This window comes from Nansenia antarctica, assembly GCF_963989245.1.
Source record: "Nansenia antarctica genome assembly, chromosome: 1".
NCBI lineage: Eukaryota > Metazoa > Chordata > Actinopteri > Argentiniformes > Microstomatidae > Nansenia > Nansenia antarctica.
Window position 1 is genome coordinate 84,811,989 of NC_137674.1, and position 14,456 is coordinate 84,826,444.

At 44.2% G+C, this 14,456-nt stretch overlaps 1 protein-coding gene across 1 annotated transcript in view; it reads left to right on the forward strand.

Annotated features, from left to right (window-relative positions):
- Positions 1-13,924, forward strand: part of slc5a2 (solute carrier family 5 member 2) — a gene marked incomplete at both ends in the record, with an annotated part of 39,148 nt that extends 25,224 nt beyond the window's left edge. Inside the window, 9 exons of the mRNA XM_080532008.1 lie at positions 7,459-7,539; positions 7,940-8,169; positions 9,035-9,170; positions 9,783-9,890; positions 10,711-10,861; positions 11,337-11,505; positions 11,902-12,117; positions 13,023-13,161; positions 13,710-13,924. Coding sequence (XP_080388134.1) covers positions 7,459-7,539; positions 7,940-8,169; positions 9,035-9,170; positions 9,783-9,890; positions 10,711-10,861; positions 11,337-11,505; positions 11,902-12,117; positions 13,023-13,161; positions 13,710-13,924 — 1,445 coding nt within the window. The remainder of the gene's footprint in view (positions 1-7,458; positions 7,540-7,939; positions 8,170-9,034; positions 9,171-9,782; positions 9,891-10,710; positions 10,862-11,336; positions 11,506-11,901; positions 12,118-13,022; positions 13,162-13,709) is intronic.
- Positions 13,925-14,456: the final 532 nt, after the last annotated feature.

Here is a 14,456-nt window from a genome sequence, read left to right on the forward strand (position 1 = left end):
ACGAAGCACTGCTGCGACTTGAGGCTTTGCTGTGCGCTTTTCCGGTTTGTGACACGCTGTCACATGGCTCAACAGATCCCACACCCTTTCCATGCAAATTATTGTCCAATGTGTCTACTTCATCAGCCACAACTTTACCCTTTCCCACTTCATCACACTTTAACCAAAATTCAACCCCGTCCAAAAAGCTTTTAAAACCAACCAATTTCGGTTCATACCAGCCATTGTGATAATTTTCTCGTTCATATTCTCTGAACATTCGTTTGCAACTGCATGAATTGTGTCAAGTATTGGTTAAAGTTGCGAGTGAGGACACCCAGTTTCCCTCTACGTGATGCGATTAATTGATAGAGTTGTTTTTCCCTCGCAATCATCTCCTCGTCTCCTTTACGTCTCCTTTATTCTCCATATTAAATGGTTAAAAGGTCTTTCAACAGAGTCAATACAGTTGTGCTTTTACACAGGCAACAATTCAAACAATTTACAGGGGTTTCAAAATATGTGTTCATTCATTCATTGGAGCGCGGCAGTTCATTGACAAGCGCAAAGGCTTGTTATCACAGGTACAGCACTACCTACGTGCTACTCACGAATTCCCCAAGGTTTGAACTTTCAAACAGTTGTCCTTTTCAAACGTGGTCCAACGAGTCATCAAATGATCCAACTTTTGTTCTTCAAATCCATAATTATCCATGTTCCGACTTCCATTATCCATATCATTATTTTGACTTATTGTAGCCGCCAATTCCACCATGTGAATGAAAACAGTAATAGTCTGGGTTGGATAATCACGCACGCCACGCTTTCCTTGTAAATTGTATAAAATGTAAAATATTTATTGTCCGAAAAGTAATCCAATGTATTCAAACGAAACGAAAAGTCATAAAGCGAACAGTAAATTATGTGATTACAGAAAGGAGTGATCGTGGTCAAAATAATGTTGTTGCCAGTCTAACCTATTTCCATCCCCCCAGGTGCTGCTAATTGACTCCATAAATACACCTGGGCCCATCCTATCACCTGACCACGTGACACTCAATTACAACTAAAACATGAATACTTCAATAACCAAAAACATAACGCTATTCTTTACATAAATAACCAAAAACATAAAATAAACATGAATCATGAAATATAAATATAACTCAAAACATTAAACACAAATCATCCAAAATAAAAGCCTAAAGTAAAATTGGCCATAACATTGACTAAAGTAAGCAAATATAGAAGTGGGATGTGATAGTTAGTATAATCAATGGTGTAGGGTGTGGGTGAGTGATCTGTATGTGGAATGTTGTTAAGTGTAAACATAGGGAAAAGGGTTTGCCACTAACAAATGATCAAAAGTGTGCTCCTGTATGGATGGATGGATGGAGAGAGAGAGAGAGAGAGAGAGAGAGAGAGATGGATGGAGAGAGAGAGAGAGAGAGAGAGAGAGAGAGAGAGAGAGAGAGAGAGAGAGAGAGAGAGAGAGAGAGAGAGAGAGAGAGAGAGAGAGAGAGAGCAACACAGAACCAGAACAAGACAGCAGAGAGGTCTACGAGTGATGTCAATTGGGGCTGATTTATATTTTTTGAAATAAAGGTCCTTTGTCGAAACTTTAGCTTTCTGATTTATTTGTTGAAAAATAAATTGATTACAAACACAATTGATTAATTGTGAAAAATAAAATAATGCTTAAATTGTGCTGGAGGTTTTTACATGTGAGTTTAAAGGAGAGGGACAGAAAGATGTACACCCGTCCGTCCGTCCGTCGGACACACGCGCGCACACGCACACGCACACACACACACACACACACACACACACACACACACACACACACACACACGCACACACACACACACACACACACACACACACACACACACACACACACACACACACACACACTACTGACAATGTAATCTATATTAGTTTTACATACTCTAATTTACAATCGTATTGCTCTACTGCCTATTTCTGTCATTGTCTTTTTAAAATCTATTTTCTGCTTATATAGTGTTGTTTATGACATTTTTTATTTTATTATTATTATTATATTGCTGTCTGTGTCTTTATGTCTTATGCACCAACCAATTTCCTGTATGTGCGAATATATACTTGGCAATAAAAAGAGAATTCTGATTATGGTTCTGATAAGGTGGCGTGGAGGGGAATAATAATAATAATAATAATAATAATAATAATAATACATTTTATTTGTATGGTGCCTTTCAAAACACCTTTTCAACACATCAAGGACACCTCACAGGCAGTGGCGATTCTAGAGATGTATACATGGGGTGGCAAAGGGGTGGCAAGCAGATATTTTAGTGTGGCCATAATTTGTGGCCATCTTAATATGTGATTAATGTATATTTATCATCCCTTATTGCCTGTTCTACATATAGAACTAGTATGTGCACACCAGTGTGTATGTGTACAGGTTTCTCTCTTATCCAGTAAATTATTACAAAGACATAGGTTTATGGGAGGAAAAACAATTTTTTATTATCTCTTTCATTCAGAGACAATAAACAAGGAACATGAACAATGCGCGACGGAGTGTGGGCGCGCTGAACTTGATCGTCAGAACAAACATAAGAATTAGTTGGGGGGCCTTAGGGGTATTTTTGTGCAAATGTGTGTAAAAGCACCAGATTTGGCCCAGATGTAGCTCAGAGTATGCTCTAATGATTTAGCCAGGGCGCCCGAGCCAACGACCACCGGGGTCGCCATGGCGGCCAAATCAATATGGCCGCCCTCTGAAAAAGGTTTCGGCTATAACTTTTGAACCAAATGAACTAGAAATGCAAGCCTGGTGTCTATTTTATGTTTTTTGACTATTAGAAACACATTAGAATGCTTATATTCATGATTGGGTGTGTCTGGACCCCTAATTTGCATAATGCAATTTTTTTGTTTTGTTTTTGGGTCAGGTTGATTGGCAAATGTCAATTTCCTTGCTGTGACGTATTGCGTCGGTCTTGCAGGTGTGATGGGTGCCGCCAAATGCATTGTACTTCTGGCATTGACATTCTCGGTTGCAGGTTGGCATCTTCTGTATTAGCTGCACAGGGTTTGAGGAACACTTGTAAGGGTTCAGCAACAGATGTTGTGAGACAGTTGGACAGGAAGGAGCCGTCAAATGTGTGGCCTCATTGTAAGCAGTACTTGTGTAAAACCAAGGCAGCCCTCATCAACAGAATTGCCTCATCCTGAGCCAATTGTTCCTCTTAGCCACTTGTTCCTTGTTTGCGATGTAGGTTTCCCTCCCCTTCTGGTGTTCACTCTATTCAGGCAGATAGCTGAGGAGATGTTGCTTGAAACACCTGCGTTCTTTCATAAGGTTCCTGTAGAGTTGCCGTAATAGGAGATTGTGAAGGAGGATCTGAAACCTCAACCAGGGCAACAATTTGTGCAATAGTTAGATGGTCAAAGGTTGTCCCCCACTCACTGGTAGATGCTTCCCCTTCTGACACCCTGGTCTGGCAGTGTCATGAGATGCTTGCCGTTTTGCTGCATATCGCAACATGAGATAACATTTGGCATGTAGTACACACCTGCTGCGTGCACATCGGAAGCTTTTCAGATTGGAATCAACATTATCTGTTACTGCCTTGTGAAGGTCATCCATATCTCCCCCTCACATATGACACAGGCTTTGGGTTAACATGATCGAAGCTTTTTAGGACTCACTACTAAGGAGGAGCCAACGTCATACTTTGGAGCCCTTTTGACACGACAACTACTACAGTAGCTTCTACGGCGTTTGTGATACATAGCATTATGTGTTGCTGCAATACCTGAACCGTCATTCAACTGATCAATTGTAACATTAACAGAAGAAGGAAGAACATTAGCAATAGCTAAGAAATCTTTTTTTCCCTTTCTAGTGATACAAGTCGTTGTATCTTGGGTCTTTGCAATGGTTCATCAGCATCTCATTGGCAGAGACAGCATAGATCCCAATTAATGGTGCCGCTACTAGAGGTAGAGGTAGAGGCCATATTGTGATGACATAATACATGACTTACGTGAGATTGAGGAAATTGTAGCCTACATGTTGTCGTTGCAGGAAATAGTAGTTGTAGACAGAAGACAATACCTTATTTTCAGCATGTCTCCTATCAATTGAAATGATAAGAATGCATAATTATGACAATGGGCTGTGTTCGTGTAAACCAGTGGTTCTCAACCTTTTTTGGGCCAGCGCCCCCCTGTCCATTATCCAGGCCTCTTACCGCCCCCCCCCCATCAAAAAAAGTAGGCTTATTTTCTTCCCTAAATATTAATGTTGACTAATATTCTGTGTTATATAATTTAAAAAGCATGTCACTGAATGCCAAATAATAGATTGGATTTAACTGGGCAGTTGGAATATCATTATCATTAGTTTACCAGAGAGCAGAAAAGCCATGTGAATGTGAATAAAAATGCTGTTTCTGAGTGTTAAACAAACTCAGACAAGATCAGAGAATACAAACAGACTGCTACGGAACAGCAGCAATTTCACACATGTCCGATGCAGAACAAACAGTAGGCTGCAGAACTGTACATTACAACTAACATTGTTAGTTTTTTTAAGTGTGCTGGTGTCGCATTTCTCCAAATTGCTGTTTTATGATGCTAATATTTATTCATTTTTGATTGGACTTTGGGGGGGGGGGGTGGTGTCACAATATGGCGGCAAACGCTAGGGGGCTATTATTTTAATATTTTATTTAGTATTCTATGGTATTATTTTCATAAACTGACCACTTCGAATTTCTCATATCAAAACATATCAAAGTTCCAAAGTTCAGAGCTCTGCGCTCTGGGAGCGCTCAGAGATGGGCGCTCTGACTGAAAACACGGTTTTGTCCGAGCGAACTGATCGTTCGTGCATTTACGAACGTACCCGTAATAACACTGCTGACAGCTGATCAATACAAAAGACGCTGCAGCTGATGCGTTCGTTTCCAGGACATCACAAGAGGAGCAACATATCACAAAAAAGCGATCGTATATTTTAGTTTGCAAACACATCGCAATGCTAACCTCAGAATGGCACTAGGGATAACATCCACAACAACACTTAACAGTAATACATTTATGTAATATACTGTGATGAACCTGCGTGGGGAGGGGACATTCGTAGCTGATTTCTTCAGGTTAGATTATTGGTAAGCGACAGAGAACTTTCAGGACTGGTTTATTACAATACGATCGCTTTTTTGAGATAGGTTGTTCCGGCTGTGATGTTCTGGTATGGTGGTATGGTATTAGCACTCATTTTAACTAAATTAAATAAGCTGTATTGAAAGGAAGCGAACGAAGCGAACGCAACAATTACAATGAGCCCACAAACTGAAACATATGTCACTCAAGCATAGCCTACAAGGTAAACACTCATAGAAGTTGGGCATTGGTCAACATGATGTTACAGATGGGATGAACCGGGGTTCTTTCTATCGTAGCATAGTATTGTAATTTCTGCACTGTACATGAACTGTCAAGATTCTTCTACAATGCAGCTTACCCAGACACATTGGAAACTATCAAAAGCTCTGCCTTTGCTAGCTGAGTTTTTAGCTTCTCCATCTTCTTGATGACACTCTCACTTTAATTTTTTGGGGCGTTGTGCTACGTGTGTCTGCGTCACAGAGCCCGGCCAAGTTCAGAGCGCTCAGAGATGGGTGCTCTGACTGAAAACACGGTTTGTCCAAGCGAACTGACCGTTCGTGCATTTACGAATGTGCCCGTAATAACACAGCTGTTTTTCATGAGAAAAATACTTTATGCGTGAACGCCCCCCAAGAACACCTCAACGCCCCCCTTTTAAAAATATTCGCTCCAGCGCCCCCCGATGTTGTCTGAACGCCCCCTGGGGGGCGGTACCGCCCCCGTTGAGAAACGATGGTTTAAACAGAAGAAGGCATCAGTCATTGTTATCTTGATAGCTAGCTACTGTAGAATATTACAAGCTGGCTCCACTACCAGCGTTGCGTCACCTCGCCATCGGCGTTGCATTAACTTGACGTTGTACCTGCTCCACCGTCATTTGTCGCATATAAAAATATAGATTTTTCCACCTCAAGTATCAGCCGTTCGTCATCCATTTCTGCAACAAGCTTCAAGCACCTGTGGTGATTCACAATTCGCAATAGCTGCGACCAGGCACGAGCTATAGAGTAGTTGGCTACGTGCATTTTCAATCTGGTATCTTTTTCTCTATTAGTGGATTAACCGCTGTGGTGATTTAACTGATGATAAAAATACATAAAGTAGACTACAAACAGAGCAAAACAAGAAAACAACACCAGAATACAACCAATACAATTATATAACCAACAACCAATATAGTAGTTTGCTTCTTCAACCCAGTTAAAGACAATCTTTACATACCCTTCCTGCAACATATTTTCAACATACATGAAAATCTTGTTTCAATGACATAAAGTTAACTATAATAATTCTAACGTTAGCTAAACAGTAAGTAAAAGTAGCTGTATCTGTGTAGCTAACGATAGCTAGCTAGCTAAATAGCTAGCGAACTTAGCTAGTGGTAACAACTGAACTGCAAAAACGTCTTCGCTTCATAACTCAACAAATAACGTTACATTGATGAACAAAACATTCATTCATTTACTAAACATATCCATTAAGGTAATGAATTATAAACGTAATAACATAATTAGTTAAAACCACATTTAACATCACCTGAACAGGCTCTACACGGCACAGCACCAGAGAGACAGCTCAGCAGGCAAACTCAAATCTCTCATGTGAAATTCGGTTGTTAAGTCTGACGTCAAACGTGACGTTTTGCAATTTCCGGGTCCAAACCAGAAATTCCCTGCACCATCGTACCAGTGTACTACAGCGGTAGAATGACAGTTCAATCGTTTTTTAGACTCGGATCTATTCATACAACAAGGGACACAGCACTTTCCCGTTTTTTCCCATATTTGTCAGCGTCTTTGAGCCTTGGAAAAGCGCTATATAAATATAATTTATTATTATTATTACTGAGGCATTTCGAAGACAGCGCCTCAGCCAACTTTGGACCCGGAAACACGTCACGACTTAACAACCGGATAGGGTGCAACCATTCGGGACGGAGGGGTGGAACACTGAGTTTATTTTTCAAACTTGAGAATTTTGGGATTTTACACTGACTTCTAATTAAAAATAAAATAAATAAAGATCCAATAATAATAGTAATAATACAACAAATCATATCAGTTGGTCTGTGTAACTGGGGTGGCAAGTAGGGTGGCAGGACTTTTTTCAAGGGTGGCAGCTGCCACCCTTTGCCACCGTGGTAGCTTCGCCACTGCTCACAGGACATTTCACAGGTTAAAAGACACAGTAACATAACATACAGTCAGGTTAAAAACAGTGGAGGTGACAAGGTGTCAAACACAGTTAAACACACCCTGGGGTGAGTGAATATTCATATTGAGTCCTGACGATGTTCGTTCTGTTCGCCAGGCGGCCTGGCAGCTCTCATGTACACAGACACCGTCCAGACCTTCGTCATCATCGCCGGGGCCTTCGTCCTCACAGGGTTCTGTAAGTCCAGAGTTCAGAGTTCACCCAACAGCCAGACGGAACAGTCATACAATAAAAAAACACTTGAATGTCGTTAACCTCATAGCATAATTGCCTAAAAAGTATTATTTTGGCCAAATTGAGATATCTGCCTCGCTCTACTCTCCTAACACTGCTGATTCACTGTGCATTATTGCCTCTATGCCATCAGCCTATCAGAATGCTTGTTTACATTCCAAAATCATTATCTGCCCAAGTCATCTCTTTGACATAGGCATGTTTGACACTACATACAAAGATGGCTCGGCTGACCACAAGTGAAGCATGACTTTTTAGCAATTATGCTATGAGGCTAACAATGCTAACGGTTCTACATTGTAATACTCCCTCCCTGACACCCTTTCCCTCCTTTTCTCTTCAGCCTTTTTCGAGGTCGGGGGTTACAACGCACTGCTGGAGAAGTACAAGGCGGCTCTGCCCTCTGAGTACGAGTCTCTGGACCCGGGCCGCTACAACATCTCCCCCCAGTGTTACACCCCCCGCCAGGACGCCTTCCACCTGCTGAGGCACCCCGTGGAGGGGGACCTGCCCTGGCCCGGGGTGCTGTTCGGTATCGCCATCGTGGGAGGCTGGTACTGGTGCACTGACCAGGTAGGGACGCCTGCAAGAGTTAAGTGACAGTTGGTGGTCGCCACGGCAACTCACTCTAGCCTGAGCTCTGTTTGTCTTTGGCTAGCTCTCAAACAAACTGCTGAAACGTAAAAACGGTTAATGGTTGGGCTTATATATTATATGACCCCATGAGGGGGGGTCATTAACACTAGAACAGCCATGGGTGGGGTCATTAACACTAGAACAGCCATGGGTGGGGTCGTTAACACTAGAACAGCCATGGGTGGGGTCATTTGACCCTGTGAGTAAAGAAATTGTTTATATCTTTGCACTCGATCAAATTTCAGGACCCTCCTTTCATGACCTTTCCTAGATATGTGTGTTCTATCACCCAGTATCCTTACATTTTCAAAATCACATCAGGATAAGCTAGTATGAAGCTATTTTGCAGTTTTTCTGTGTAGGAGGCAGGCTAATTTACAAGACGCGCCAACTAGTGATCTTTGTGTGTAAATAGCAGCTTCCAATTCTAAAGACTATGGTCATTAGGAGCTAGCATCAGACTACCTCTTTGGAGTGCACTGTACATTAGGTTGGCACATTGTTGTTGATTTTTCATGAGCTACTGTACATTAACTCATTAAATGCTGATTCAGCTATTCAGCTCATCCTATTGCTACAGCTCATCCTCAAATACTGACAAATGTGAATCAAATGGGAACAGAATGATGTGTTTAGTAAGTTGCTACGATGGGGGAGGAAATAAGAAATGGTAAAGAAAATGAAACCTAATCTATAATCTCCCTCCCTTCCTACCTCCCCCCCCTCTCTCCCCACCCCTCTCTCCCTCCCTCTCTCTCTCCCTCCCTTCCTACCTCCCCCCTCCCTCTCTCTTAATCTATAGGTGATCGTGCAGCGCTGTCTGGCAGCTCGTAGCCTGACCCACGTCAAGGCAGGGTGCATCATGTGTGGATACCTCAAGCTGCTGCCTATGTTCCTCATGGTGTTCCCTGGCATGATCAGCCGGGTGCTCTACCCTGGTGAGAAGCTGATCTGGAGGGAGGGAGAGAGAGAGGGAGGGGGAGGGGGAGAGAGAGAGAGAGAGACAGAGAGAGAGAGAGAGAAAAAGAGAGAGAGAGAAAGAGAGGGAGGGGGAGAGAGCAAGATATTTTTGTGTTATGTTTGTTGTAAAGAAAGGCATTCTGGGAGATTTCAACACTCGATTTTAACACTCGGTTTGGAGTGTGCTTCTGAAAAAAAAACTCAGTTTGGAGGGCCAAGTAGCAAAGTAACCCTTTATCCCAACAAGACTCGGGACACCCTACCCCTACACATGAACAAGCAAAACAGTCTTTGTCTTGTCTTTGTATTATATAATAATAATAATAATAATAATAACTTAAATTTGTATAGCACTTGTCCTGCAAACCTTTCAGCTCAAAGTGATTTAATCATTATATAATCATAATTTAATTATTTAGTCATATAAAGGCAATATTAAAAAGATTGGTTTTTAGTCTTGACTTGAACATAATGTGCTGAGGTTGCATAATCTGGGTGCATGACATGAGAATGCAGCCTCACCAAATCTCTTCTTTTGTATATGAGCTACTGTATGGTAGATGTACATGGGCCTTCCCTCTCTGTTACAGACGAGGTGGGCTGTGTGGTGCCAGAGGTGTGTGAACAGGTGTGTGGGACGGAGGTGGGCTGCTCCAACATCGCCTACCCCAAACTGGTTGTCTCCATCATGCCCAACGGTGAGGAACACCTGCCTCCCTGCCTCCCCCCTCTACCTCCCTCCCCCCTCTACCTCCCTCACCCCTCTACCTCTCTCTCCATCATGCCCAACGGTGAGATACACCTGCCTCCCTGCCTCCCCCCTCTACCTCCCTCCCTCCTCTACCTCCCTCCCCCCTCTACCTCCCTCCCCCCTCTACCTCCCTCTCTATCATGCCCAACGGTGAGGAACACCTGCCTCCCCCCTCTACCTCCCTCCCACCTCTACCTGCCTCCCCCCTCTACCTTCCTCCCCGCCTCCCCCCTCTACCTGCCTCCCCCCTCTACCTCCCTCCCCGCCTCCCCCCTCTACCTGCCTCCCCCCTCTACCTCTCTCTCTATCATGCCCAATGGTGAGGAACAAGACGACAGTCTGTCAGCGTTCCTACCTCCCTGTTCCTCCCTCCCCCTTCGTTTCACTCATCTTCGGATCTTCAGATATTTATAGCATAGCATAGAGTACAGCACAGTGTTTTATTTGTATAGTATAGTAGTATAGTATAGTGGATAGTGTATATAGCCTTTATTTATGTAAACCAGCTCTTTTCCCTTCTTGTTTTTAGTATTTTTTTCCTAGCACCAGGGGAGCCCCCCCTCCTAAATTTCCCTCCCTGCCTCCCTTTCTTCTCCCCTCGTCCCATCTACATGTTGACCCTCTTCTCTCTGCCTCCCTCTACCTCTCCCCTGCCTCTCCCTCCCTCCCCCCTCTACATCTCCCTCCCCTGCCTCTCTCTCCCCTCCCTCCCCTGCCTCTCTCTCCCCTCCCTCCCTCCCCCCTCCACCCTCTACCTGCCTCCCCAGGTCTTAGAGGCCTGATGCTGGCCGTGATGCTGGCGGCCCTGATGAGCTCTCTGGCGTCCATCTTCAACAGCAGCAGCACCCTGTTCACCATGGACATCTGGACCCGACTCCGCCCGCAGGCCCGTGAGAGCGAGCTCATGGTTGTCGGCAGGTCAGGTCTAAAAAATTAAATGTATTCTGTGAAACATCTTCACAGCCGACTGTGAACAGGCCACCTCTAAGGTGTGACTTTAATTGAGAAAGATAGATTTTGGAGTGTCCGTCTAAGTGTGTTTTTACAAATGCATTCCTTTCTCTCTCTCAACCTCTTTTTCTCAACCCCTTTCTTTTTTTCTTCCCCTGTCTCCCTTACTTGCCAATCTCCTCTCTCTCCCCCCTCCTCTACCTCTCTCCCCTCCCTCCCCCCTCTACCTCCCTCCCTCCCCCTTCTACCTCTCTCTCCCCTCTCTCCCCTCACTCCCCCTCTACCTCTCTCCCTCCCTCTCCCCTCTACCTCTCTCTCCCTCCCTTCATGCCCCCCCTCCCCCCTCTACCTCTCTCCCTCCCTCCCTCCCCCCTCTACCTCTCTCTCCCCTCCCCCCTCTACCTCTCTCTCCCTTCCTGCCTTCCCCCTCTACCTCCCCCAGGGTGTGGGTTCTCTGCATCGTGTCCATCAGTATCTGTTGGATCCCGGTGGTGCAGGCGGCCCAGAGCGGCCAGCTGTTTGACTACATCCAGTCTGTCACCAGCTACCTGGCTCCGCCCATCGCTGCGGTGTTCTTCCTGGCCGTGTTTGTGAAGAGAGTCAACGAGCAGGTAAGTTAAACAGTGTTTATTTACAAATTAAACATGTCGTTAGCCTCATAGTATAATTGCCATATTAGCCATATAAAGTCATATTTTGGCCAAATTGAGATATCTGCCTAACTCTACTCTCCTAACACTGCTGATTCACTGTGCATTATTGCCTATGATGCCATCAGCCCATCAGAATGCTTGTTACATTCCAAAATCACTATCTGCCCAAGTCATCTCTTTGACATAGGCATTTTTGACACTACATACAAAGATGGCTCGGCTGACCACAAGTGAAGCATGACTTAGGTAATAATGCTATGAGGCTAATGACATGTGACATCCTTTTTGGTGGTTGGACTTATTCCTCCATCGGTCATTTATTCTTGTCCTGATATAACATACATTTTCCTCTAGGGGGCGTTCTGGGGCCTGATGGGTGGTCTGGCTATGGGTTTATGTCGTATGGTGCCAGAGTTTTGGTTTGGGTCAGGCAGCTGCCTGTTCCCGTCACACTGCCCCCTGCTGGTGTGTGGAGTCCATTACCTCTACTTCGCAGTGCTGCTATTCTTCTGCACCTCAGTCCTGGTGCTGCTCGTGAGCCTCTGCACCTCGGCCATATCAGACAAACACGTGAGTGTCCTTCCTTGTTCATGGACACAACCCCTGCTCTCCCCGATCGTCTTCCCACGGGTCCTTGAAATCCTTGAAAGTTTGTGAATTTGAGAGTAAGAAATCAAGGTCTTAAAAGTTTTTTTAAAGTAGACATTTTTTAAAGTAGACAAAAAATATATATATTCAAAAATGTTTTACTTAGCTCGTCAACTAGTTCTGTCTCAAACTATGGGAAACTTGGGTCCTTGAATTTGAGGGAATTGAGTCATGAAAGGTGCTTGAAAGGTGCTTGAATTTGATGTTTCAGAAGGTGTGGGAACCGTCTCTGCATCTCTCCTTCGCTTCCTTCTCAAAAGGCATCGGAAGAGAATATCCAAAGGGGAGAGAAACCCTGGATGTTCTCCCCTCTGCCTCCCTCCCCCCTCTACCTCTCTCTGCCTCCCTCCCCCTTCTACCTCCATCTCCCCTCTACCTCTCTCTGCCTCCCTCCCCCCTCTACCTCTCTCTGCTTCCCCTCCCTCTACCTCTCTCCCTCCCTCCCCCCTCTCTCTCTCTCTCTCTCTCTCTCTCTCTCCCTCCCTGCCTGCTTCAATTTCTTCTCCCCTTGGCCTTATCCCATCTACATGTTGACCCTCTTCTCTCCCCTCCCTCCCCCCTCTACCTCTCTCTGCCTCCCTTCCCTTTCCTCCCCCCTCTACCTCCCTCCCCTCCCCACAGGAAAGGAGATGTTCTCCTCCCATGAGTTGAGAATTAAGTGAAGAATAGAGGATGCTGGGAATAGAGGAATAGAGAACATTGGGGAAGCAGTTATTGATGCTACGTTGCTTCGACGTTCCGTTTCCTCCACTGAGGTGGCGTACCCAGAGGTGAGGTGGGGTACCCTGAGGTCCGCTGAGGTAGTGTAATATGGTTTCCTCCTCCAGCTCCACCGTCTTGTGTTCAGCCTCCGTCACTCCAAGGAAGAGAGGGACGATCTAGACTGGGAAGAGGAGGAGAGAGGGAGGAGAGCTCGTAGAGAGGCAGAGGAGAAGAAGAGCAGAGACAAGTCTGAAGACAGCCATGGTGAGAGAGAGAGAAATATAAATTTTAAACCATCTCTATCAAACAAGTAATTCAAGCTGTACCATGATTACAATTTGTTTGTCAGGGGGAGAAGCAAAGAAGGACTTATATGGAAACTAAGTTTGCTCAAATGTTTTTATGTTTTATGTCTTCTGTATAGTTTGTATATTTGTTTGTGATATCGTTAGCCTCATAGCATAATTACCTAAGTCATGCTTCACTTGTGGTCAGCCGAGCCATCTTTGTATGTAGTGTCAAAAATGCCTGTCAAAGAGATGACTTGGGCAGATCATAGTGATTTTGGAATGTAACAAGCATTCTGATAGGCTGATGGCATAGGCAATAATGCACAGTGAATCAGCAGTGTTAGGAGAGTAGAGTTAGGCAGATATCTCAATTTGGCCAAAATATGACTTTATATGGCTAATATGGCAATTATACTATGAGGCTAAAGACATGTTTAATTTGTAAATAAACACTGTTTATTTTTGGCCAAAATATGTGATATCGATTCCTTAGCAAGTCTCGTAATTTCTTTCCCTTCTCAGTGGATGGTGAACCCAAGTCTGGTATCTGCCGCCTGATTGGCTGGTTCTGTGGCATCAGCGCCTCTCAGGCCCCAGAGCCCACGGAGCAGGAGGTCACTGAGGCGCCCGAACAGCTGCCTGACATCAGCGAGGACCCGGTCTGGAAAAACGTTGTTGACGTCAATGCCCTTGTAATGATGGCTCTGGCAGTCTTTCTGTGGGGTTACTATGCATGAGTGGTGTGTGTAGAGTATCAATTTGGATCACTTAATAATAATAAGTGATCCAAATCGATCCATTAAAGCTACTCGTGTAGATCTGAGAGGACTGTAGAATCTAGGTGTAGATGTACTAAATTGCTTCCTCCAATCCAGCCCTCATCTATAACAACAGTGTCTAGGGGTCAACTTGGAAAAACATTGTCTTTCACTGTATTAACCAGGTGTGTAGAAGCATCTTCTTTAGAAATGTGTTGGTAGTAATGTTGTATGTACGAACACACTGTCGAACCACAAACAATAAAAGCAGATGTAGGGTTAATAAAAAGTGTTTCTTTTCATTTGCCCCATTCTTAAAGTGCAATATTAGTCCTGGGGCCTATTACAGAGAGCAGGATCATCACTAAATACACTGAACTATCTCTTCATGTCCTGGTGGTCAATAACACCAACTATTGTTTTATGTAGTGCCCCTTCATTTGAGGACGTCATAAGTATTTGGACACATATTAAAGTAGTATGCTTAGAGATTAAGCCTAGTGCTGGACTA